This window comes from Labrus bergylta, chromosome 12 (genome assembly GCF_963930695.1).
Source record: "Labrus bergylta chromosome 12, fLabBer1.1, whole genome shotgun sequence".
Lineage (NCBI taxonomy): Eukaryota > Metazoa > Chordata > Actinopteri > Labriformes > Labridae > Labrus > Labrus bergylta.
Genome location: NC_089206.1, coordinates 29718026 through 29745925, shown reverse-complemented (window position 1 = coordinate 29745925; position 27900 = coordinate 29718026). Strand labels below are relative to the sequence as shown.

The window sequence follows — 27900 nt, the reverse complement described above, 5'->3', positions numbered from 1 at the left end:
GGGAATCTGATGTGTGTCTCTGGAGGAGAGCGGAAGCTTCAGAACATTTGAGGTGTCAGCAGTGACAGCAGTTTGTTTTGGTTTCATGCTGGTGCTCAAGGGCGACATCTACTGGATCAAAAATTTGCACATTCTTCCTTTAAAATAATGCCGGCAGTCAATGAATGGTACAGTGGCTTCAGTCACATGTTGACATTAATATTAGCTTTATTTCAAACTCGTGTTGCTTCACAAAGCATAGCCATCGTGAGTTTTTCAACAGCGTCACCCGTTGTGTCTCTCTGTATACTATAAATATAAATAATATGATTTAGACATGGATATTTACTCAATAACATTGATCCACATAAAATTACAACATCACTCGTTCAGAGAACTAAATTTATTTTTTAAATTTTCTTTAGGGCCCGGTCACATTGGCCATCTGTAATGTGCCCAAGCACGCTTCAACCCTAAAGTCCAGTTAGTTTGGCCAGTGTGACCGCTCCGTGCCGTGCTTAGGCACGGTACACTTCCTTGGCTTTGGCACACTTCGGAGAGGTGTGCTTCGGCACGGATAAAAATGGCTTAAATTAAGCCGCAAACTACATGTTTTTGAATGCTGTACCCTTAATATCTTTGAGTAGTAAAACTTTTCGAGTTCACAGTTCAGGGGCAAGCTTTGGACTAATGTGTACACATGCAGTTTATTGATGCAATACAGTCTCTAGGAAAAAAACTAAGAGTCCTGCAATGTCAGATATATCTCTAGTTTAAACAAAACATGAACATGACAGGTTCCTAATAAACAACAAGGCACCCAACAACAAAAGAAACCATGAATATGGTAATATTTTAGGCGTCTTACCACCCTTGTGTATGTGTGTGTGAATGACTGGACAGAAGATGTGTGTGTCTGTGCCTGCCCTCCCCTGTAACTAATGTATTAAATACCACAGCAGGGTCGTCTATAAATAACAGCATGATGTCCATATACTGACGGGGAGAGGTGTCCTGTGTCTGAGCGGATGGATAAATGTGGAATATGTGTATATTGTTACCCTATTTGATTGTGTGAGTTGTTTCCTCCTGCCCCTTTGTCAGCAGTGCATACTGTAGCAGGCTGTCAGTAAGTTTCTATTTGAAACAACACTGTGGCCCTTAATAATTAGCCCACACACACACACACACACACACACACACACACACACGCACGCACACACAGCAGTTACTCGCTGTGTAGTGCAGATTGGTGGCTGATCTGTGCTTACCACATGTACCATGGTTCTGGGTCTAAGTTCACATAACCTTGACAAAATATAACAACACAGCTGTACTGCTGAGTAAGTGGGCATGCTTTGACAGCCGAATGTTGGTTCACAGCTGAGAATTTAAGGATAGAGTGGGGTTGTTGGGTGGGACCTGGAGCTCAAGTCTGCAGCCCAAGGACAACTACTCGGAGTTGTTCGAGTACTTTTTTTTTTTTTTTTACAACCTTCAGTCAAAACACATTTCCTGAGCTATAAGAATATTTCTTCCTAAAAGAACGTTTTCTTCTAGAACTCAATACTGTCTTAAACCAGACCGTGACTGTAATCTCTAACTGTTCAGTTGATAAAGGTTTTTACTGACCCTGTGGTTTGAGTTTTGGAAGAGCTCTCTTGTCCAAAACTAAATACTCATTCTTTACATGAACCCTTTTCACATTAAGGATATTGTAATTGGTTATTTTCCAATCCAACCGGCACAGAGAAACATTTGCGTATGTTATATCCCCAAATTTATATTTAACTATTTTGCTAAATACCATGTTTGTGCATGACGATTATTTTACATCCCCTCAACTGCCTCTTTGTATAACTAACAATTTGCCCCCCTTCGCTCATGAGAGCACACATGGTGTTGCATTCAGGATCTGTAAAGGTAGTAGGAGGAAAGGCTACAGTGTTTCACAGGATTAGTCACTTTTCCTGTGTCAGTTTAGATAAACTTAAAATCCAAGATTCTTACAACAGTATCTTCATAATGAAGGATCTCAGATTTCCATGTTCTCAGATGGTTTAGCTGACCCCCCCTCCGACTTTCTCTCCAAATGGTTCAGTCCATTTAAAAAAGGTGCTTGTCATCTCTCAATGCGCTGTGTCCTTTCAACAGTCAGCTGGAGGGAGTACATATCACAGAGGCAGTGCTGGCTGTCTACACTACACACTACACACTACACACACACACACACACACACACACACACACACACACACACACACACACACACACACAAACACAAACACAAACGTCATGCCGTTACAGAACTCAAATACACACACAGGCATGATCGCATACTGAAACACTCACCACTTAAACATACCTCCTGAGAGTGCACTCCCTTCGGCAGATACACACTTCCCCTTGAACCAGATGCCTCTGTTAAAGGGGGAGGACATGCTGATTTGAGGATTTAACTTGGCTGTCTCCGTAAAACGGGAGTGAGAACAAGACAGAGAAGGATTTATTTGGGGACACCTTCCGCCACAGGAAATGGTAAACTTGTCAGCATGACACGTTGTCTGGATTCCCCTCTCCACCTCAGGCAAAAATCCTGAAAATGATGGATGACAACAAGCAGTTGGCTCAACGCATCGATGGTGCCATCCAGTCCGCCAGTCAGGAGGTGACAAACCTGCGGTCAGAGCTGAGCGCCACCAGCAGCAGACTGGCCGAGCTTGGGGCTACCGACTCCGGCATGGTCGAGATCCTGCAGCACAACCACAACGGTAAGAGAAGCGATATGAGTGTGGAGGGAACAAACTGCTGAGAAGCTGCAAACATGTGTAGAAGGATGAGTTCACTCTCTATGTCTAGTCTTGCAAATGTTCCCAAGCATGTGTTTGTGTTTCAGATGTGTATCTGTGTGTAAAGGAAGTTGAAAATTCTTCCCTCATGGGAATAAGTGCATATCTGAAAGTCATGACTGAATGAGTTGAACAAAATGATGATTTTTCTGTTGGCTTGTATCCACTCTCAGTTCCCCAACAAATCCCTTCTCATGTTGAATAATTAACCTCTTGAACCTTTAAGAGGGGGTAGAGTCACACTTTAGTGAGGGTAGAGTGGGTAAAGTTACAGTCTCCTTTCACTCTCTGGCACACCGTCTGCTATAGCTCATTCCATTCTCCCTTAACGGTGCAATTGATCTGTGTCTCTTGAGGAGGAAGGGAAAGGGTGCAGGTTTTAGGGTTGCCATGGGTTACTGTTACCAAGAGCTGTTTGAATGGCTACCCAGGCTTTAGAATGCTGTAACCTGTGTGTTTATATGTACTGCAGCTGCACAGTTTGCCCTTTTCCAACGTTTTTTTTACTCTCACTTTGACATAAGATAGGTAACGGATGTGTGTTTTTGCATTTGTGTGCATGCATAAGCATGGGTGGCTGTATGCCAGTATGTGTGGGAATGCACACCCATGGTTGTCATGTCCATTCAACTTTTGGCACACACATATTCTCACACTCTTGCTATTTCCAAAGTAGTCAGCTGGTTAACTGACCTGTCAGAAAGGATATTCTCCATCCTGGCTCTGCAGACCCCTGCAGGGTTTTTTATAGAGGAAAATATGATTGCATGTCGTCTTACCCAGTTGGTCAGGGACAAGTTCAGTCATGTGTCAGCATTGTTTTTTTAAAGACTGCCCTGTCACTTTGTTTCGCAATTATTTAGTTCTGGCTGTGTGTCTGTGAATGTGCCTTGCTGTATCCCTTTAACCCTGATGCACACTAACACTCCTGTTGTTTCTAGAGCAGTGTGTGTGCCAGTGTGAGTGACGGCAAGCATTCCTGGGGGTTTGATCACTGATGTCATTTTGCCTTGTAGCTGTTTCCTGCTAAGCTGAATTTCTGGGTGCAATGTGCAATGTGTAACCCTAACCCTAACCCAACCTGTAAAGATGATTCTGTACATGAACAGAGATGACAGAAAAAATACTTATGATGAGTGTGAAATGATACACTTTCACAAACTGGCACCTATCTCTCTTGAGATAGATTGAGTGCCCCATTTTTAAATATCAAGAATGACACAAACACATTCACAGACAAACATGGACACACCCCTCTCATACTGAAAAAATGGTTGCTGATTCTTGCCTTTGTTGGCCTATATATCTTTACTGTCATTGTGTCTCAGTCAAAATTACTTTTTTTTTATTACACATCCACCTCTTAGTGCCTGTTCTCAACTCCCCCCACCCCTACCCCCCTCTGCCTAGCTGTTCCTTACAAACCAAGGGTATACAATGGAATAGGGATGGGGGGGGGGGCAAGGGAGGTGTTTGCTGGAGGTCGCTGGTTCATTGCACAGCTGACAGAGTGGGAGTCCTGGGGGAAGCTGCCTTTGGGGGGGATACCTGGCACTTCCATACTGGCAGCACTAACCTTGCTAGGAGGTTTGCTTACCTTATTGCATTCCTTGTGCATGACTTTTTGGATTTACATGTTACAATTATTGGAAAAAGAGCTGAAATTGTATATAAAATGGGAATACGACATGTAATTTCTCGTGTGTGCACGGTGAAGCAAGTGCTACTCATAAATGAACTTCTCATGTCTTTATGAAAATGACAATTTTGACACAAATCAGGAAATAGTTAAGCACACTGGTATATCATCCTTATCATGAACCCAGAATTGGGATTCATATGGTATCGTTGAGGGTACATCCCTTATGCACTGAAGTTGTCCATTACACACTCTAAAGTTATTTTTTATGGTTGTCAGTATTTTAAGTAAAGATCATTTGAAACACTTGAATAAAGTAGTTCAAAAACTGTCTCTCTTGAACGCAACAAGCTGCTTGTTACATTTTGCTCAGGTTGTTTCTAAGAGCTCAACATGTTTTAGGGTTAGACCTGACTAATTATTGTTTCAAAATGATTGGCTGAGGTCATTCAAAAAAGATGACCTTGTTATTAAAACTGGTGACAAAATTAAATGATGGTGTTTCAGGATCAAAATCTGTTTCTTAATACTAGAGGGCCTGCTTATTCGCCTCTTCCACTTATACCTTTAATTACATGGGACTGAATTTAATTTGGCACTTGCAGTCATTCTGCTTTCTGTCCAAACTCTCCATGACGTCACCAGTAAAACACCAAAAGCTTAATTAAAATCCTTCCGCCTACACAATCTTTGCACCTGTTATCATACTCGCAATTTTTCTAAGTCGATCACCCGCAAACCGCACATCAACCAAATGTACAATTTTTTGGAGTGAACACGCAATTTAGGACTCTTTACGTGGGATATTAGTAAATAATGTCCACAGTGTTTGGTTGCTTAGCTGCTACTGTCATCCATAAAATTGATATCCTGAGTCAAATGGACTTGAACACTTTTCTAGTCTTCTGACTACTCAAGCTCTTTTACACTGCAGGTCACACCTACCCATTCACACACTGATGGTAGAGGTTTCTATGTAAAATGACCATCACAAGTAACTAACCCTATTCATACACACTCATATGCTGCCGATGAAGCAGCGGGAGCAGTTGTCTTGCCCAAAGACACACCAGACACGTTGCTGCAGATTCAGGTGACGGACTCTACTAATTGAGCCTCAGACGCCCAGTGTCAAAGACTCCACATCTCTCTTGCATGTGGTGAAAAGCGCCTCATATAATCTAGATTATAGGTTTCCCCATGAATTGTATTTTCCGCTGTCTGTTGTCTGCTCAGACGATGTCTGAAAAACCTGACATTTTACAAGGTGCCATTAACCTTTCATACTCCCTATCACCAATTTGATGAAGAGGGATTGGTGTAAAGCTGCTGCCACTCAGGGAGGCATTTGATGCAGAATACAGACTGAGTGCCTGAAAAACAAAGAAACAAAAAGAGAGAAGAGATATAACAGGGTAACGCATTCACAAGAGACTGCACTGAATTTCTTCAATGGAGATGGCTTGCGACTCCCTCTCTATGTATGGCAATAATAAACTTAATGACTTGTGTGAGGAAAAATTATAATCCTCCTCTGGTTTCATGTTTATGGCACATTTTATGGACATTTATTTGACAAAGTTACCAAACAGATGGTTTGTCATCAAGGCAGTCCTCATAAGTGCAACAAAATGCTGCAATAGCCTTTAGCAAACTTCATTTAGCTCATGTCCTGTCATCTGCAGTAACTTTCCCAATGAATCCCAAGCTTAGAGGGAATCACCACCCACTGGAGGCTGTTTATCAAATGGAACAACCCATGCTTTAATTAATAAGGCTGCAACCTGAACATGTGGTTGTTGGTCGTCATTACTTGTCTATAAAGCATGGTAATGATATGTGATGTTAACCATATGTTTAAAGGTCATTCATTAGATACACAAGTAATCATTAACTGAGTGAGAGAACCTTGTGATTTGTAATTGTCAGATACAGTTTAAGACATGGTGGGGTGTCTCTTATATGCGTATTACATTTTCTGGGTGTTTATTCAAAGCCCTGACACACACGCATACCTCTCTGAGGCCTGGTCAAAAGTTGGAGAGAAAAAAAAGAAAGAAAAAGTTTTACAGACTGTCTTAAGCAACCATGATAGTCAGGCTTGTGGCTGTGGCTCAGTTGGTAGAGTCATCATCTCTCAACTGAAAGGTCAATGGTTCGATCCCCAGTTCCTGCAGCAACCTGTGTCCTTGCGCAAGACACTTCACCCCAAATTGCTCCCACTGCTTCATCAGCGGTGAATGAATGGGATTAGTTACTTCTGATGGATGATACTACATAGAAACATCTGTCATCAGTGTGTAAATGGGTGTAAATGTTTAGGTGTGACATGCAGTGTAAAAGTGCTTTTCATAGTATTCTGAAGATTAGAAAAGCTCAAATCCATTTAGGATTTATACAATACTGATTAACTCATACCCTCACATCTATACCACACATAGTATTTGTCTCTGTCTGAGTAGACAATATGGTGCCCTTCATCGTGTTCTGGTAGGTCAAGCCTATAGTCCATATTTGATGTTTCACCGTATGCATTAATGAGTTTAAGAAGCTATCGGGTATGTACATAAATGTAGCCCTCTGTCCTTCAGATTGCCTTTGCTGGAAAGGGATGATAACAGCACTATCATACTTGGTGGCAGATGGCATGAGTGATCGTGTATGTGCAATGTCACCCTTGGTAATGGGTGACATTACATATTTATACATATTTAGGTGTCATGAAGTACAAACTCTGAGATGTGTCATGCATAACTGAGTACAGGGTGAGAAAGAGGAAAAAAGTTAGACAGACACTTTAAGGGACAGAACACCATATGGATAGACTAGGCCTGCCTCAGACTAAGGATTCACATATTTGATCCTCATTCGTCAGATACTGCCTATTGTTGACTGATAGTCGAATGTTTTTGCACTCATTGATCCATATTGTCATTAGAGTTTAACAACATAACTTTTCTTCCAGACTTGGAATAACTATTTATTCTATCATAGGACTTGATCCATTGTTTTTTTCTCATGCATTAAGTCCGCGTTAAGGTGACCTTAAAAAGATCACAAGAAAAGAAGTCAAACACACTGACGGCCCAGTTTGTGCGGGTCAGACCACTGACAAACAAACAGCATTTTTAAACTGAGCATTTAAAGATTTAATGTTCTCTCCTGATCATAATATTCCACCAAAATGATTCCCTATGATTTGAATGCAGTAATCGATTCAATCCAAAAAAAAACATTACATCCATAACGATCAAAGAAAATGTTGCAAAAATTCTGCTATTCTACTGACCTTTAGATGATACCTAATTACTGCCTGTAACAGTCAATGCGAGCCTTTGTTGAAAGGATGTGCCTCCACCTCTTCTCATGGCCAATTGCATGCAACCGTGCCGATGACTGACATTTCTTGTAGCCAATGAAATTCTCAAAACATGGATCTGCTGCTTATATCAATACTTCATGTTCACAATAAGGAGATGGATTTAAAGTATGAGTGGTTTTCAGAACTGCATTCAAAGTATTGGTGAAAAAGGTGATATTTATACCAAGATAGCCATGAATTATGTCTGTAATCTATCTAAAATTAATCATTGAACACCCCCATATAGTTGGAATGGAATGGTCCTTGTGCTCGACTTTGAGACTGGCAGTCCAGAGAGCCTTGGGGTCACCACTAGGATAGACTTCTAAAAAACAATGATTACAACTCACATTAAATTTATAGAGAGGTTCATTAGTGGGTGATAGTAGGCGATGGGACCCCCTTTTTTCTCTAGATTGTCTTAATTTCACATGTTTGCCACAGGTCCTAGCTCAATCGTATCAGAACAATCCAGATAATGTGGGCAAGAATCCTTCCCAACAGAAGTGTTGTCAGTAATCCAGTGATGAGGAAGGGAATAAAAGGAGACATTTGAGGAGCTAAATCTAGGCAAAGCTTTACTGCAATTACAGCAGATTGGACTATGGTGTAGAAATCTGCTAAGTGTGAGCTGATAGGTCTTTTCTGTCGCCCCAGAGAATGTCACTTAATAGGCAGAGACAAGAGATGAGGGTGTGTGCTCCTCACGCACCAAGCCCCCAAGGGATTTTTGAGTGATGTGATGTGATGTGATGGAGACGGGGGAGGGGGATCACTGTGGGGCATCTTAAGATTTCGTCAGCAACTATTTCACAGTAAGGTGCAGGCATACATCAGCTGTGTTAGCAGCAATTATGAAATTACATTTTCTGTGTTTAGAATGTGTTTTGGGGAAGGACTGGATTGAAGGAATGGGAGTTTGGCTCTCTGTTCTGCGTCAGTAAAACTGATACTGTGCATACTGTACAATTAGAGTTTCATCATTACAAAGTGCTGCAGAACCAAGTGGAGATAGTGTAAATCTTGACATCATTCTGATGCTCTGTCATTGCAGGACTCATAAGTAAGTGCTCGTCTTATTCCCCGTTTAGGGAGCTGAGGCCTTTTGCCAAACTGTTACATCGTGACCGCCTGTCAATCAGGTCAGCCAGGCGCTTAACTATGCACAACTTATATCCTACTTGCTGGATATGAAGAGAAATGCTTAAATGTTATCTTGTTAAAACCAAAATGATGGACATGTATTCAAATTAATCACAGTTATGTTACTGAATCATATGTTAAATCAGACTTATCAATAAGTCAGAAATCTTTAGTTGCTCAGTTGAAAACAGGAACCCTTCCCCTCACTCTTGGCAGATTGGAAAACATTCCAGAGGAACACAGACTGTGATTTAGGAGAATGAATGTATGAATCAATCAATGAATCAATGAATCAATCATTGCATCATTATTTGTATAGCTCCAATTCATAACATGTGTTATCGTGAGATAACACACTTCCTTGCCGCTGAGGTGTCATTTTCTTTTGTATTGTCCTTTTTATGACAAGTTAAGAACATCTGTGTTTGATGAAATGTAAGCTTAGAATCTTAAAATGATTTGGAACAATGATGATGACATGACGTAGAGCTTGTTTAATTTGTATTATTGTCTACTTTTGGTCTTTGAGCATTAATAAAGGTGTCTTATAAGCCTGTTTTGGGTTGGGCATTTTGTTAATGCCTAACAAAATACAAAAAATTAAATCAATCAATCAAAACCAACCTTCCTAAAATAAAATCAGATGAGTTACAGTGTATGCTGATGCAGACAATACCTAATCAGACAAAAATTGTCAACCTATTGATTTCAAAAATAAATCTTAAAAAAAAATTAAAAGTTTATTCAATTTCAGATTGCTAAATACAGTTTTCAGCTTATTGGAATTCAGTCTCAAACTCATTTTTTAAAAATTCAATTCATGCGGTTTTAGATTCAGTTTTAACATTAAATATTCACATTATGTGATTTAAATTAACATATTTTATTCAGTTATTTAAGTTGAACAATTCGAATACAGATATTCAAAATTCAAATTCAGTTTTTGCTGACACAAATTATTGCCCATATTCTCCCCTGATCCTTGTATACTGGGACGAGTAGAGTAGCCCGAATAAATGGCCTAAACAGGCTTTTACCCTAGCTTGACTTAACTGTGCATGAACATACTGAATGTACTTGTTTTGTTTTGAGGGCTGCAAACAAATTAAATTAACAAAGGCTCAAAAACCTCCTTTCTTTTCTTCTCGTCATACCTTTTGTTTTCCTTTCTAATTACCATATGAACAATCACATAACGTGTCTAGGTCTGTGTTTGTTCTAGTCAGGTAGTCTGGCCTGGCTGCTGTGAACATGACTGATCATCCTGCCCAGGATCATCTTTCAATATGCAAGCCTGCGGTCTGGCCAGCTGGTGCCTGCTGGGTTGGAGAGGAAGATTGGGCAATCCTGTATGTGGCTATGGTGGCAGGTGGGCGCCTACTTCAGGTAGCATTATGCCCACTGGAACAGACTTGGCTGTCTCAGAGCGGCTGGTATAGGGAAAGAGACTGTTTATGTGGCAGAGAGAGAGAGAGGCGCCTTGAGCGGTGTGTACGCTAACCCTTACAAATTGGATAAAGCTTCAAGTGGATGGGCAGGGCAGTGACAGTGTAAGGCTGAAATATCAGGATGACTGGCACGGTTGATGGAGTGGGCAGAGGGTTGGAGGAAGGAGAGCAGATGTGGGTCTTTTTCCAACCCTGGCATTAGGCTGAAAGGGAGGAGGCACTGCTTATATTAATGAATGTGAGAAATCAGACACACACATGCACAGAGAAATTAGTAATGTGTGTGCGCATGTGTCAGCATGTGCGTGTGTAAGAAATAGGAACAGGCCTTCTGTAACGGGCTAAAAAAGAATGCTTCTTGTGCTTTTTCTCACACAGGTACTCTTCACTACATTAGTTATTTCACATATCATACATTCTTGCGTTTCTGATTCCATTTCCTTATTTGAAAAATTACTTTCAAGTCCTGTGTTACCTGCTGATGCATTTATGCTTTGAAAATATTCACATGTTGTGTCAGATTGGCTGCACTGCAGTACTGAACTATATGCATTGTTACTGTTCATCGAAATAAAAATGGTACCTAAAGGTAGTTATTTTTTTGCCTTTATTGGACACTACTGATGACAGGAATTTGTAGTTTGGAAAGAGTCATCCCCAACTCCGGGTAGTCTATTTGGACTGACATGGCAACTCTCAGCCGCTGTGACAAGGACTGTAGCTTGGACATGGGGCTTGCAACGTAACCTAGAAAGTGTGTTTCTGTACCTTTGTCTGTTGTAAATTATCCTAAACTGCAAAAGTGTTCTAAATGAATGTTTCTACAGAGTTGGCTATTTGCCTAGACATATATTTTTTATTCACTCTTAAAGCTTTTTGGTGTAAAAGGGTTCATTCAAATTGATTTATTGGCACGACCAATATTATCAACCAATGCTTTTTTGAACTCACAGAAAGGAAGTGTGTTCACTACTTAAAGGGATACTTCACCCATTTGCATTAAGCTTTGTATCATTAGAAACCTGGTAGTATTTTTGAATGGTCGTGCATCCCGCCCTCATTTTCCCCTGAGACGGGATATCTTTGTATTTCTGAGTCTGAAAAAGAGCTTCCGATGACGCAAAAATCATCATTTTGCGTCACTGGAAGCTGTTGTGGTAAGTGAGGTGAAACTACAACGCTAGTTCCTCATATTTTTGACCACTGACGCTACAGACCAATCACAGATCAGTGGGTGGGAACTCACTCCCAGAATCGAAACTTAACATCCCCCATATTGCTTGGAAGCTATGCTAACAGGCTCTATGGAGAAAGCTGAGAAGAAACGACAGTTGAGAAAAAAGTATATTTCAAGTTCAAACCCTATATGGATGAAGGGGATTTTGAAGGCCTTGTACCGAATCGGATGTTCGGGTTATCTCTACGAGCCACAATATAGTGGCGAGGCAGCTGCTGCAGGCCGCCGTCGCTTGCAGAAACTCGGCTCGGCTGCTGGCCGCCGTCGCTTGCAGAAACTCGGCTCGGCTGCTGGCCGCCCGTAGCCAGCTCGGCTGCTTCGGTGATGATGAGGACCCGGGGCGGACTGGTAGTGTCGGTGCTCTCACTGTTTGCCTATGGACACAGACATAGAGTCTGTTTGCTGCCAGGAATTTCCAAGATGCCAATTCCTTCTGGAAGACATCTCTGTATCAGTTGAGTAAACGGCCTTATGTGTGTCTGTAGAGGACCTTAGTGGGAGTGGCCTGGGATGCTGTGCATTCTGGGAGTTGGTATCTGTCATCCATATGAGCCAAAAAGACACTTTCTGCCTTTTCTCGGCCAAGAAGGCACCAACTTCAAAATGTATTTCACATTTCTACTACATATATGACCCAATGTCAATACAGATTCATGTTTCAACGGGTGAAGTATCCCTTTAACAATAAAGCTACATGCAGAGTACTTTATATGTTCCTGTTTTTAAGCTTCTAGCAATCTAGAATATATTTAATATATTTTTCACAATAGCTTACTGACAGTGGCTTGTCTAAAAATAAGAAAAAAATGAGAAAATTATCAAAATTGAGTATCATTTATGGCTAAAAACTGTCCAAAACTAAATTGTGTGTAGTCTGTTTAATTGATATTTGAAACAGTTCATCACAGTCCTCAATAACAAAAAGAACAGATGTTGTAATTATGTTGAAACTGGAATTTGCAACATGTATTACTCTGCAGGTAATTAGGTCAAATTGGTCCACATTGCTGCAAATGCAGCTTCTCAAAGAGGGAGGATGTTGCTACAAGCAACTTTATAATGTAAAACCTTTTTGCAAGCTTGATTAGCAGATTGTAAAAAGTACAGGACAGTTTTATTTTTGTAATGACATTTCAACCCCATCTCTGCTATAATATGCTAGATTTTTATCTTAAATTAAATTGGTATTTTCTGTACTTTACCTGACCTGTTTAAGTTGCATTTCCATGCAGATTGTCATTCAAAAACCTTTAAGTCACATACTTAACCATCAATTAATGCAAATGTTTCTTGCCACAGGAAAGCCTCCTAATGTTTTGTCATGTCCTATTTGAACTTAGGTTTTTTCTTATCTCAGTCTTAACACAGGGACAGGTACTGCCAGCTGCTCTGTCTGTCTTTAAGTAGTTATGACACTTCAACTCTCTCGAGTAAAGAGGTTTTGTCTGGTACCAACCATCCAAACAAGCAGAGTTCAGCCAGAGTTCATTAGGAAGTTGAGCGGTAGAGCAGGGTTTTCATTTCCCTATGTGTTACTTACTCCCCTCTTTTTCGTCCCACTTCTATGGCAAGAGGAGTGCTTCAAAGTTCTGGTAGTTTGCAGATGTGAGGGAGCTTTCTTGCTGCACTGGAGGGTTTGTCATCTTTCAGGGAATATCAAGAGGAATATTTGACTCAGCTGGCCTCAGGGGAACACTTTTATACTTATCAAAGATGCACTTTGCAAAGAAATGCTTGCACAATCCACCTGGCCCAGGAAAAACCCAGGCGCTATAGTTTAAGTAAAACTAATAAAGTTTAGAAATGGTGTTTGAAATGGTCATAATTTATCCAGGGAGAAAAAGGATGACAGCATAAGGAGTTTCTATGTTGAGTGTGTCATTGTGAGAAAAAAGACACCTTGGACATGTGCTTTGTGCAGTTAGTGATCCATGTGTTGGCATACTCTGTGGCCGTTAACTGATGTGGCTGGAATTGTAGACAGAATCAATTTTTCTCAATGACCGTAAAGCTCAATGCTAAAACTTTAGAGATTCATGGAAAATGTAAAGTATACCAAAAAAACCAGCTTTATTTATATGATAATATAATTGCTCTCTGTATCAACACTGCTCATTTACAACTGCACTGTTGACATCATTGACATCTACCTCCAGCAAAGTATGTTTACATTCAGTTAAACATGACTGACAAAATGTTGCATTTCTTTTTTCATATTTTAGACTAAGAGTAATATTAAGTTAAATCCTGGATGTATATATTTCTTCTTATTTATGTGTATATATATATATATATATATATATATATATTAGTGCTTATTTACTTTGTATTTAATATTATATTGTTTTATTTGCTAATATTGTGTGTTTGATAACCTGCTGCTGTAATCAATAAAGTAAATTTATCTATAAACAACTGGGTCCATAGCAATAGCTACTATAGCCTAAATGTTGTCACATTACTACTGTAAATAAAATGTATGTGTACAGAGACAACTACCTTGAAAGAAAGAGGGATTTTGGGCCTCAGAATATAAAGACTCCCTGTGGAATTTTATGTAAGTTTCACAAGATTCACCAGGGCTAAATATTTTATTTCCAGACTATTTGTGATTTTTGTTATTTCTCAAATTTGGTAGAATACTCCAGCATCTTAGCCATTCAAGTTTGCTTCAATTTTGAAAAAAGTTAAGTAAAAAATGAAACCCTGAAGGCTAACGTTAAAATTTGCAAACCAAATTGTTCAATGTTGATGAAAAAAAGAAAGAATCAATGCGTCACTTAGGCCCGGACGATAAAACGATAACAATAATTATCGCATATATTTTTTTTTTTTCAACATAAATATAAAAAGTGTTTGATAAAAGTTTGATAGATTCAACCTGTAATTACACCACCCAAACACTGGGAATGGGGGCTGCTAATGCGCCTTAAACGCTAGTTGTCAACTGACATCGAAGAAAATAAGAAAAAGACGACGGACAGCCAATCATGTCGCAGGGGTTTTGGTAGGCGGGCTTACAGACGTTTGGAGCAGAATAGAAACACAGCTGAAATGAGCTACAGCGACGCTAAGCTTACCGGCTCAAAGCAGGAGAAAACATCGTCGACAAGAAAGGGCGCCCAGCTGTAGGAGTTTGGAGATATTGTTGGCTCTATTTACAGTCTGACAAAAAAAACGATCAACGTGATAATTATCGATATTGACTGATATGTTTTTATTGCGATAACATTTTTAGTCATATCGCCCAGGCCTAGCTTCACTTTCCTTTTTTTCAAAGCTCCATCACAGTCTGAAGTGATATGAAGGGCACAGTTTTGGAACTCAGGCCATGGAGGTCAGTACAACACGTCTCTTCAATATTTTGTGAGGGATGTGTATATTACATGAGAAGTGTTCATTTACAAGTTGCCAATAAAGAAATACAAATACCTAGAGGGATTTTCTTGTTACTTCCATGCAATTTATTGTAACAGTGAGAACCAGCAACATTTTGGTAATGAAGAGAAGCTTAAGACTCCAGAAATATTACATTGCATCTACAGTGTGTGTGCTTAAATCCTTTTTTATTATATCCCTGATATTGATGTCTCTGTGCATCTGGAGCCAAAGCAATAAGCTGCTGATACAATATTACATATCCTTCAGCTCACAAAACAACATCTTGGTTCTCCCTTCCATAATCCATAATCAGACAATTCACACAATCTTTAACTGTTATCTCCAAAATTCACTGATGCATTTCCAAGCTCTCAACCTTTAATGTCCTATAATTCTACAACCTGTAATGCAATCAATGTTTTCCCTTTGCATGTCCTATTTGACTGAATAGATGGATGGGCAGCTCTAGGTGGTTGGTGGTTGGTTAAAGGCTTGGGAGGAGGAATAACGTCTGACACACAATCGATCTTTGTCAGGGATGACATGCCAGCTGTGTCTGTTTCCCTGCACAAAATTGACTTACATCAGGCTTAGTGCTCAGATATTGCTCTGCTGCTCAGGGTGTCAAAGAGTGATACCGCGGCTTATGCTCCACACCAGGATGCCAAAGTTTATCATTGATTCATTGCTTTTCGGTTTATCAGCTGCACAAAGTCTCATTGTCAGTCTGGTTTATGGTTTATGAAGCTAAGCTAACAACCCCCAATACTCCTGTTTTATTCTTAGGCTGTGAATTCATGACACTTCCTTCACAGTAATTGCATTAGTTTCATATGTGTGAGAGAAGCATGAAAATTGTTAACACAACTTTCACAACAAGTTTGCATTATATAACATTATCATGAGGACAAACTATGCTTCATGTTACCCTCCTGGGCAGGAGCGGTTTGGAAGTCTGGAGCACAGGGACATTTCCCAGTGGCCTGCGGTACAATTTGGCCTGCTGTGAGCAGTCAATGTGAGCAGCAAGATTTAGTGTAAAGATATTTCTGAATGCATGCATTATCATATGTGAGTGCAACTCACATGGTTGGTTTATTGGGCTCAGCGAGTTGCCATAGAGTCCAGGCCGAGGTCTGCAAAAAATGACGTCATAGCATCCCTATACACATTTACCTTTATCATATGAATGCTGCTTTTTTTTTTTGCAAATCATTGTGCAGGGCAGTTAGCTTACACAATTGATTTCATAGTTATATATAATTATTTTTTTAGCAAATTGGGTGTAAAGGTCAAACTTTGAAGTAACAAAGGTCAAGTGATGGAAATCAAAACTACCTTCTAGATGTCATCAGAACATATTTATTACACATTGTAAGAGTTTCTTTTTTAAATGTGGCATCTCATTGTTTTTCTGTGTTCACCTTTTAGAATAACAGGAGTTTGGTAAAGTTAATGTTGTTTTGTATCACTGAAGCTTCAAAATAAATTAACAATTTTGTTTGCACTTTACTTCCTCTAAATCAGGTGGTCTCTTATTGAAATGAAATGTTGGTTAAATGGGAGATAGAGCGACTCAGTAGAGAGGAAATATGCAGTGATTATAAGAAATGACCCCTTGGTTATAAAGAAGGAAATTGAGTGGAAAGAGCACAGGTTAATTTCCAATGTTCCCTTCCTGAAGCTGAAATAACATACAAAGTTTGTGGTTGTTTGGCAGTGTTTGTGTTCATGCTGCTTTTATAGTGTCAGGTTACTTCACTGGATAATTATATTATTACAGTTACTGAAGGCATTATAGTTGAATTTTGCCTGTCATGTTTTTTACATTTGACCTTGCATTTCTGTCTACAAATAAGCTGGGGGGGTGCCTTGAAACCTCATACATTCTCTGGTTAAAACAAATACAGACAATTTTGGTCCGAAATCTAAACTTATTAGGAGGACATACTGGCTGCTGCATTGTTGTCAGAGAAGCCAGCACTTCAACATAGCATGTTTCCTTAATGTCTGATCATATAGTAAAGTAATTTTATGATTTAATTTAGTCCATATCTTACGTATTGATCCTTAATAAATCAATGTTTCAAACAACTGCTAGAGCTGCTCAGGGCGGCCTCTGTTGTGATCATTTAGAGTTCATTTTGTTTGTAAAATGCAGCAAACCTAACTGTGATAAAGATGAAACCATTGCTGGCATGGCCTTGTAGACACTGTGAACCCTTAAAAAGATATTTTCAATCTTCACTCTAGGCCTCTGAGGGCTTTGGCTTTCTGCCCCTGATTAGAGCATTGCTTGAACATTAAAGTCACTTTCTAAGCATTTGCCTCAAATCCAGCACCATTTATCACAGAGTAATGATCATACTATCAAAGCATGTGCCCAAGTATCAGATCAGATTTTCAGATTTTTCTTTGCATTTTTTCCCTTATTGGAAAATGTTCAGGAGAAGATGCAGGTTGGACAAGAAATGGTATGATATATAACAAAGGTCACTGCCCAGAATCCAATTGGCAATGTTTCACAAGGACTGTTACAACTCAGATACCTTTTTAAGATCTTAACAGCTCAGTAAAATTAATCTTGGAAAGACGCTTAATTGTATTTCTAGCTGGAGGTGTGGTTACACTTATGTGGAAGCTCAGTGACAGTATATGTAGATTGAAGATAGGAGCAGCATGGCAGTATGCTTGCCGAGGGCACTGAGAGAAGAATAGCAAGTTTTATAGCAAGACCTGCTGAGTGGGGCTGAGATGAGAAGATGTGATGAGAGGAGAGGCAGCAGAGGGCCAGAAATAGATCAAACTAAACTGTAGTCCAGAGTACTGGTGGACTCGGGGAGAAATAGAATGCTGGCCCTGTAGGCTGGCAACACTAAATGGAGCTATCAAACTGGATTATAGAGGCAAACAGGAGAATGACAGCAATAGCGAGCTAGCCAGCTAATGATAGGGCGAACGAGCTAGCCAGCTAATGATAGGAAGTATTAAGAATGGCTGATAAAAGTAAGAAGGGGTATTGGCTGTGATTGGCAAGGATGAAGATTATTGAAACCCTCAAGCTTTTCTCTGCTCTGACTTCTTTTACTCCATCTCGTTCCTCCCTCTGTTTTCTCCTCTTGGTATTGCTGTTCTGACTGTGATTAGTGGAAAGATAAGAGGCTCATGATTTCTCTATTTTCTGCTCCATTAGTCTGACTCACTTCATGCGGTTGGTCTGTGTCAGTGGCCAAGTGGCTGTTTATTCTCTGGCCTCCTTCATCTTCCTTCTGTTTTTTTCAAGGCGTATCACTCCTCAGCTTTTCATCTGGTGTGCTGCACAGCTCTATGCTGCTTATTCTTTTCAACATTTTTGTGCATTTCACTTTCTGTTTGATGTGTGTTTAGAGCGGTGAGGGCCAAAAAGTACATTAACAATTGCGTGATCATGATTTTTTAAAAAGAGGTTTTTAAACATTTCAATTTAAGCTATGCATCCAGTATCTGAGTAAGATATTTGTAGCTTCTTGAAAATGTGACCAAAGAAGATCTCCATCTCTCTAACTCCTGCATTGTCATCCTCCCTTCTTCCAAACAGACTATTAGAACTGTGCCAGTCCAATGTTTCCCACATGTAGACAATACATGGACAGGCCGCCCAAGTATATTTCCGACGTGTTTTTATTTATTTATTTATTCATAAAATTGCTGCTAGCATGAGCGAGCGGGGAGAGAGAGAGTGCGAGAGAGAGAGAGAGAGGACCTTACAGCTCCGGGCTCCGTGCAACATTACAAAACTCCAGTTGAAAAAAAAAAAAAATAGAGAGAGAGAGATAAGACACAACAAAACCAAGAGAGCAGAATCACATCAGCTTCAGAGAGAGGTCAAGAGAAGGTCCACTGTCCGTACATCCCTCTCCATTGAGGTGCCTTGCTCCATCAAAACTGAAGCTTCTCATGCCTTCGTTTTAATAATCTTAATGTACAGCTGCTTGCTGCTGATTCTGTGCTGAACTCCTATAAATAACTGAATATCGAGTGGAACTTTTCAAAATGCGAGTCGTACTCCTTGTGTCTGTGCGCATGCCAGGTTAAATTGAGCAGATTAAAATTGTTGCAAACTTAATTAATTTACATATAATTGGAAAAATACATTTGATATATGTAAACACAAACCTAATATTAAAATATACTGTAAGATAACAGTAAAAAAAAAAAGTATGTCGATCCCCCGCAACAACACCCCCCTCCCCCCCAAACTCCACTGCCCAGGTATCGCGTCATTCTGTGGGAAACACTGCGGTCACTCTACAGCTCTGTAGATGGTCGACATTTAAGAAACATAGCCTTTAGCAGTTCCTCCCCTTCAAACTTCTTGTTTGTGAACCTTTCTCTCCCTCTTCTCCCTCTACTTTGTCATTTCTCTTGTTCTCTTATTTGCTGTCTTCACTTCCGGTCCTTCGTGAATCTCTGTGAGCAGTTTCATTCTTAGAATATATTTTTGTCTCCCCTCATCTTTTAGCTTCACTCTCTTGTTCTTTCTCTCTGTCTCGATTTCTGTTGTATTTCCGTGGTTCCATGAGTGGAATGGAGGCAAATAAAGCCAGGCAGTGAGGTAGAACCCACCGCCTCGTCTGGTAATGAGCCTGGAAAGTTCCAAGTCACAAGTACACCATCTCCATGGAGACTGAAGTAAAGTTGCTGGCTCTGTCTGCGCCCTGTGTCTTTGAAGGGGCCCAACTTGAGTAAACAATGCCAAGGTCAATGTTTCCAGTGGTCTGTTTGAGCGTCTGTGACCACAAAGACACATCGCAGTCTTTGAGGATGTCGTGGGAGCTTGTTTTTTCTGTCATCGTTTTCATCCAGGAGCTTTTCATTAGATTTCCTGGACCACCCTCACAGTCATTTACCGCCCAGGTCACTTTATTTTATTTTATAACCTGCCAACTGTGTGTTTTTCCTTGTCTAAGAGTGACCTTTCTAAACCCTGTTATATCCGAGGCACACATGTTGTTTGTGTGCTTCTTTAGGTTTATACCTAGGCATATTGTCTCTCTCATATTGTGTCTCTTCATGTTTTTGCATTATTAAATACCCTCTCTATGTCCTTCTGAATCCTGCTAGTGTTCTCCTTTCTCTGCTACCCACCCCCCTGCATCTCCCTTGGGCAAGCTCCATGTGTTGTTCAATATAATTATACACGTTCTTAGTTCTAGACCGGGGGACAAAGCTGCTCTGTTGTTTATTCATGCCTTTGAGCTCTGACTCATTCACGCTCTCACTTTAGCACGGTAGCTGCCACAGAGTCACAAGCCATTACTAGTTGGCTAATTACATACAGCAATCCCTGCCCACATACAAAGCACAGTCAGCTGGTTTTGTCAATTTCGTTGTGAAGACAGCCTCTCTGGCACGAGGGTAAACTTTATAGGTCATATTTGGATCTGCTTTTCAAAGCTGAGTCTTGACGATTTAACAACACAGTTGTCATTCATTCAATCAATCAATCAATCAATCATTATTTGTATAGCGTCAATTCATAACAAGTGTTATCTCGAGGCGCTTTATAAAATAGCATATTGAGTCGCTGCCCCTAAGGTAGGGTCTGAACAGGCCGTGCATGAATGAGGATGGCGATGGTTGAGGGGACGATACAGTCCGATGGCGGAGGCTGGGCATCAGGTGGCGGTTGAGGGACTATACTGTACGATGGCGGAGGCTGGGCGTCGGGTGGTGGTTGAGGGACAATACTGTAAGATGGTGGAGGCTGGGCATCGGGCGGTGGTTGAGGGACGATACGGTCCGATGATGGAGGCTGTTACTGTTGCATATACTTTAATGAAAGATTAAAGCAGATTTAACCATTGCAGTATATAGGTTTCATCAAAGTTCATTATTCCAACATTTCAATTTTTTAAACCCGTGCTTAAATTAAGAAATAAACACAGATACAATTCAAGCAAATTCAAGCAAAGACTTATTGAATTTATAATTCACTTTCATTTTTTGTCTGTTACGAATGTATTAAGTGATGCTTTAAAAACAAGCTTGAAAAAGAAATAACAGAAAATTTGACTAAGTACTTGTAAAGAACAAAATAGTTTACCAGCAATCAAACCCATTTAAACTACTTTTGCTTTTTGTGAAGCATTTGATCTGTACATGCTGCTCTAATGTTTACTTAGGTTGAAATTCTTCATGAAATATTTGGTTTCCAGGCACACTAAACACATACTGTACGTTGATCATGTAAATTCCTAAAACAAATACTACTCTTATCTTTCACCCTATTTATCTCCTAAGGTGAGGTGATTTAATTAATGTCTACAAACAGCCCTATTACAGCCCTAGTCCATGACTCATAATTATAAAATTACAAATCTGGAAAGGTCATGTGGGTTTATGGGATTAATCAGTGCACAACACTTTTACAACCATCCGGTAAAGGTCAGACAAAATGTTCATGTGTCTGTCTAAATCTGAGTTACAAGCAATTTGAGTCTAGTGCTTTCAAACTCATCAAAATCTACCTAAACACAAAGCTGTGTGACAAACCTTGGCTGCTTATGCAACTCTTCCAACGAGTATATATGCAGGAGGTTGATAGTCGGCCCTGTGAAGCCATGTTTGCATATACATCATGCTGCATGTCCAATGAAGTCTCAGATTCTACAGGGCACAAATCCAATCATTAATTGGGGTGATGGGCAAACCCAATAGAGATGATATTTGCACTTATGATGAAGAGGATTCTCTGAGTTTACTGCAAAAAAGAGGAGAGGAGAGACCAGGAGGTCAGAAATTGGAAAGAGAAATAAAAGAAGATTTCCGAGAGAAGAGGCAGGACTGCATAGAGGAAAAATAAATTTAAAAAATGTGCTTCTTCTTGGCTTTTGTTGGTTGCTTTGTTACAGCTCTTTGTTCTTCAAGCATAGTCATGAAATGTTTTTTAAAAATGATGCGGTATATAATGAGCTAGATCCTTGTTGTTGTCTTGACTGCATGATTTCACATGCAATACCATAGTTACGTACGGTAAGGGTTTACCCACTTGAACCCCCCCACCCCCACCCCCACCCCAACCTCTCTCTGTATCCCAGATCATCCTTTAATTAACGACTGATAGAATCTCCAGGAAACTCATTCAACTTCCTAAAGTGCAAAGTTAACTTGATGAACAGAGAGCGTCTGAGAATAATCTGAGAATAATGCGTCTGTGCCCTCCATCAGTCATCATTAAAACAGAGAGCTGGCCATTGCATCTCATTATAGCATTATTAGCAGTGGGAAATCTCAAGAAGATGGAGCACTCTGCATGCTAAACCGGACAGCATGCCTCAGTCCCATGACTAGAATGAACAGCTACTCTACTATTAACTTTTTAAATGATCAGAAGTACCACCTTCAGGCATTCATATTTTTATCCCTGATATTTCCCCCTCAGGACTTCTGGATCACTCAGAGGCACATCATTTTGCCATGAGCATCACTGCATTTAAAATTTACCGGCACACAAAAAAGACTCTAAGGATGCAAAATACAACCTGCATCTCCCAGATAAATCACTTTCACGACAGTCATACTAATATTTTATTATTCAAATGTAGCAGAAAACAATTGCATTCCACAGAAAGCCTCACAAAAACATTGGATCTTCATACTGGGCATTGTTTATTCCTCTATTTTGCCATCAGCAGCTAAAACAGTGTTTTCTGAATTGACTGCCATTTTTCCTTTTTCTGTTTCTCAAGACACCACACTTGTGTGAATTCCTCTGTTCAAGCTAAAAATGTCAAAGTCTGACATTCAATTAAGAAAATTGTGGTAATCTTCGGAGTATATGCTGCCACGTTCAGACATCAGCTCACTCGGACTTTCTGCGGATAAAATACTAGGGGTCTGGCCGGATAAACTCCGGGTATAGTCCGCGCGAAAAATGTTGCTGTTTGCGTTCACACATAGCCTAAAGAACCTCCAGGTAGCCAAATCTCCGGAGTTTTTCAGGAGATTTCTGTATGTGTGAAAAGGGTTTATCACCATAATCCCCTGTGTGAAATAACAGCTCTAGGTACTCAGATACTGCACTACTGTAAAACATACACAAATGATTGGACACACATTCTTCAAACACAATTAGGTTGGTGTGCGGCCACATTTCTAAAAGTCTGATGGGTGCAGCTGTTCAGATGTATTTTACAGAGTGAGGAGAAATTAAGAGGAAGCTTGAATGCAAGGCAATGGGAGCATACAAATAACAATTAAATAGAACTTGTGGTGACAGGTTATCCAGGTGAATCATGTAAAACTTTTATGAAAACATGCAGATGTCCCCAAGATTTTTCAACAATTATAATCACTTCATCTGACTTATAATCAGTAATTGTTACTTTAGTTCTTACAATACCAGATGTTTTAATGGTTTATGTTTGGGCTTTGTGTGCTTTTATTTAGAGATAGGACAGTGGAAGGATTCTGAAATCAGGGAGAAAGAGTGGGGAATAACATACGGGAAAGGAGCCGCAGTAGGCCTGGGCAATAAAACAATAACGATAATTATCGCAATATAAATATTAAAAATATTCGATAAAAGTTTGATATATTTAAATGTGTAATTACATCATCCAACCACAGGGAAACAGGGGGCGCTAATGCTCCTTGAACGCTAGTTGTCACCAGGTTGCCACCCGACATTAAAGAGAAGAAGAAAAAGACTACGTATAGCCAATCATGTTGCAGGGTTATGGGTAGGCGGGCTTACAGACCTCAGGAGCGGAAAGGAAACAGCCGGAATTAGCGATAGCTACTCTGAAGGAAACGCCGAACCTACCAGCTCAAAGCAGGAGAAAATATCCTCGACAAGAAGACAAGCAAGGCTGCTTAACTTCCAGAGTTTAGAGACATTTTGGCTATTTACAGTCCGACAAAAAAAACAAAACAGAGTAAAGGGCTATGTTAACTGTGCCGAAGAGAAGTGCAGCTAAAACGGCAACACAAACCTGTTCCCCCATTTGAAACAATATGACCCATTAAAACACACTGAAGGAAATAAATATCCAAACGTCCAAAACGAGTGTTAGTGTGAACCCTGTTGTCAATAATATAAACTGTTTATGCATGGTGTGGACCCCAGCGGGCCAGTGAGTGTAACAGCAGCAACAAACTGTCATATCAGCGTTTTCCAGATGCTGAAATGTTTCTGTTTAATTATAATTCGTCATGTTCTTACAATAAAGAATAATTATACCATAGTTAACCATCTGGTTTCGTCAACTTTCACTAAGGAGCAAAAATAGGCTTTTAAATTTGAAAGAAATAATTATTGACAATTATCGTGATAATTATCGATATCGACTGATGTACATTTTTTTTATCGTGATAACATTTTTGGTCATATCGCCTAAGCCACAGGTAGGATTCAAACCCAGGCTGCCCACGATACCAGAATTTTAAACTTAGATATTAAACTCGTAAAAAGCAATTGATATTGATATCTATTTCGATACCACAGCCATAAAAAAATTAGTTCTATAGGCACCACATTGTGGGTACTTAATTGTTTTAACCAACAATTGCAAGACAACTCCTACACGTTGGCATATTTCAGAATTTACGATATTGCTCTCAAGAAGTATTATCAAAAAGTATCAAACATTTAGACAACCTTACTTGATACTGATGTCAGCCTCACAGTACTTAAATTTCAAGTAAAACTTCAGGGAGCTTTCAATCAAAACAATTACAAAGGTGATGTTGAGGTTGGCCTAACCTCCCCCCACCCACGATGACAACAAAGTCTGAGTTGACAGTAGTCAAGACATACGGGTAAAACACACCTGAGTAAGTGATTGTGTTTGTGACTATGTATCCAAGGATAACTGACATGCTGTTTTAAGCACAGCAGCACATACAGCAACAGTACGGCAGCTTTCCCGCTTCCTCATGTAGCAGTCTATGACGTAAAATCCTGTGTTTCCACGGCAATTATAAACATGTTGTGTCTGTCATGGCAGCTGCTGCGACAAGACATCCCGTTACAATTATAAATTCAGGATTTCTCTGGATTTGTAAACTTGATAACAAAACAGTAATATAACATAGGTTTAATTTTTTTTTTTATTAATTTAGATATTTGTGTGTAATACAGTTTCATTACCTATCTAACCTAATCTGCTCTTATTGTCTTTTAAAACCTTTTCTCTCTGTCATTTCTATTTTTTCTACAATCATTGTATGAACAGTTACTAATAAAACAGGTTTTTCAATGAGGCTGGTACCTTTTTAGCTTTCCCAAACAGTTTTATGAATCTAGACTAAGGAGGTGGACACTTGACAACATTGTGATACTAATATTGCTCCAATCTGATGTCATTGCTTGAATACAGCATTGATAAAAAACAATCCCTGCTTTCAACACAGTTTAGGGACTACTTATGTTGCCTAAACAAGTATAACAGGTTTTTTTTGTGCCATTTCTGAAGACACTTAATAAACCTCAAACATGCTGAAAATGAACCTCCAGTTCAAGCACAATCTCTGTCCTGAAAGCCCTCGGTTTGTCTCCTTTGTGTGTGAGAGTGTCCCTGCTGATCAAGGCGTGTCTTCAGATGGTGATCAGGGGGCCAATGAGAGGATGCCTGGGACAGGGACACACATGCACGCACACACACACACACACACACACACACACACACACACACACACACACACACACACACACACACACACACACACACACACACACACACTCACTCTCGGGCTCATAGACACACTTACACACAGATTAGCAGGGTAAGCTGTGCCGCTCATCTGGGTTAAATGCGGTCAGAAAGGGGAACAGCTGAGCAAACAGCTCTGGCAAGAGGCAGAGAGCAGAGCGGAGAGAGGAAGGCAGGGATGACGAACTATTCATCCCGGCAGAATGTCGGCGACAGGCTGCCACGCTGGATATGCATCAGTCCTGAACCTGGAAGAACAGTGACCAGTGGAGGTAATGGCTAAGAGATACTCACATTCATAGTGCAGGCTGATACAGTTAGATACCAATTTCCTTTTTGTCGTATAGCCCGGAACAAACCGTGCTGCAAAATGGAAATAGTATGATGGAAGTAGTTCATTGTGCCCCTTAGGAAAGAAATGATTGGTCTTTTTTACAGTGACAAATCAAGGACAGGTGACACTGCAGATGTATTCTATGTGTGTCAGTCCAACACTATGGCAGTAATGAAACCTGCTGTGTCTTGTGTAGAATAAAATAAAGTAACACTTAAATACCATTCAAATTTAAAAAACTCTGTTGTAAAATGTTGCTCTGAAAAGAGTAGATGAAACAATTTTATGCCTCCATTTCAAAGGAAAACTGTTGTTTTTAGTGACGTGGTTTGTAGCACTCCAGATGTGGCACAGCGGTTAAGTGAGCTGTTGTAGATGGAACAAGCAAAGGTATTATGCCAGGACATGCAGCCTTGCTATGCACTACATTATGAGGCCAGATGGCCTAATGCTGACAGTCAGTTTTGAACCAATGAAACCTGTGTCATTAGAATGGATAACAGTGATATGCCACATAAATCCTGCATTGATGTTCAGATGAAGGGGGGAAATCATTGTTTGATGATTTACATGATTTAAATGCTTAGGGTTTGATTCTGGGATAGTAAACACTTAAAATGTTAAAATGGTAAAATGGTAAAATGGCAAATGGACTTGGACTTGTATAGCCCTTTCTAGTCGACTACTCAAATTAGCATTTTACACTACATGTCACATTCAACCATTAACACCACATTCACACACTGATGGAAAAGGCTACAAAAAGTGCCCATCAGTATTATATAATCCCATACACAAGTGTACACACATCGCTAGCTGTGCCACTCAGGAAGAAATTTGGAGCTCAGTGTTTTGCCCAAGGAAACTTTGACATGTCGCTACAGGAGCTAGGGATTGAATCCCCAACCTTCCAGTAGAGAGACTACACACTCTACCATTGAGCCACATCCATTTCAGCTTCGAGAGAAAGTGAACCTGTATGGAAAGAAGGGCAGTCCTATTAGATAAGAAGGACTAACTGCATTTGCTCCACTTCATTCAACACTCCTGAAATGTCAGATACATCAGCCTGTCCCTCATCTCTCCATACAGAGAAGTCTAAACTAATAGGTAAGGCCCAGTGCATTTTGTAAATTGAATTGTGACACTTAAAAATAAACTCCCGTCTCAAGGCTTTCAGAGGTTTTCATCTTTTGAACCCATATTGTTGCCCAACTTAATTTACTCATACTGAAAACCTAATTTTCAGTGTCACTGATTTAGGAATTACAGAGCAAAAACATTAACTGTGCTCTTGCACGCTCTGTTGGCATGTTGACATTTCTGTGATGGACTTATTGTTGTTGAACCTGCAGAATACTGCATAAACATAAAAAACTTTGTCACATACTAAAAGAAAAAGGACATACTATAAGAAAAATATGCCTCAAGAGTAGTATTGACTTGAAAGTCTTAAGACTTCTTGTGACACCTAAAGTGTTTGTTTTGTTTGGTTCTCTGCACTGGTTCCTTTTCATGTCTAGAAACACTTGACATCCAAACAGTCGTTTGGGTTTTAGAAAAGGCCTTTGTCAACTGCTCCTCCTGGTGTAAAAAGGCATATAATGTATACACCATCTATAAGTTAAACGCGAGGTTAGTCTTAACAAACTTTTGAACTTCCTTTTTAGCTAGATGTGACTTACTTGTGGATAGCTGTTTTTTATGTTTTCAGTTGTTTTTCTTTTTACTGCTGCTGCATGTAAATGGTAAATGGACTTGAGCTTATATAGCGCTTTTCTAGTCTTCCGACTATTCAAAGTGTTTTTACACTGCATGTCACACCCACCCTTTCAC

At 39.9% G+C, this 27900-nt stretch overlaps 1 protein-coding gene across 6 annotated transcripts in view; it reads left to right on the top strand.

Annotated features, from left to right (window-relative positions):
• Positions 1–2122: 2122 nt before the first annotated feature.
• The window catches only part of LOC109993169 (kazrin), a 132899-nt gene continuing 107121 nt past the window's right edge, over positions 2123–27900 (top strand). The window contains exon 1 of one of the 6 annotated variants that reach the window (XM_065961790.1): positions 2123–2749. In XM_065961790.1, the coding sequence (XP_065817862.1) occupies positions 2581–2749 (169 nt within the window). In that variant the 5' untranslated portion in view covers positions 2123–2580. Of the gene's footprint in view, positions 2750–25145; positions 26003–27900 lie in introns of those variants that run through there. The other 5 variants (XR_010667576.1, XM_065961791.1, XM_065961792.1 and 2 more) reach the window with 5 other exon arrangements.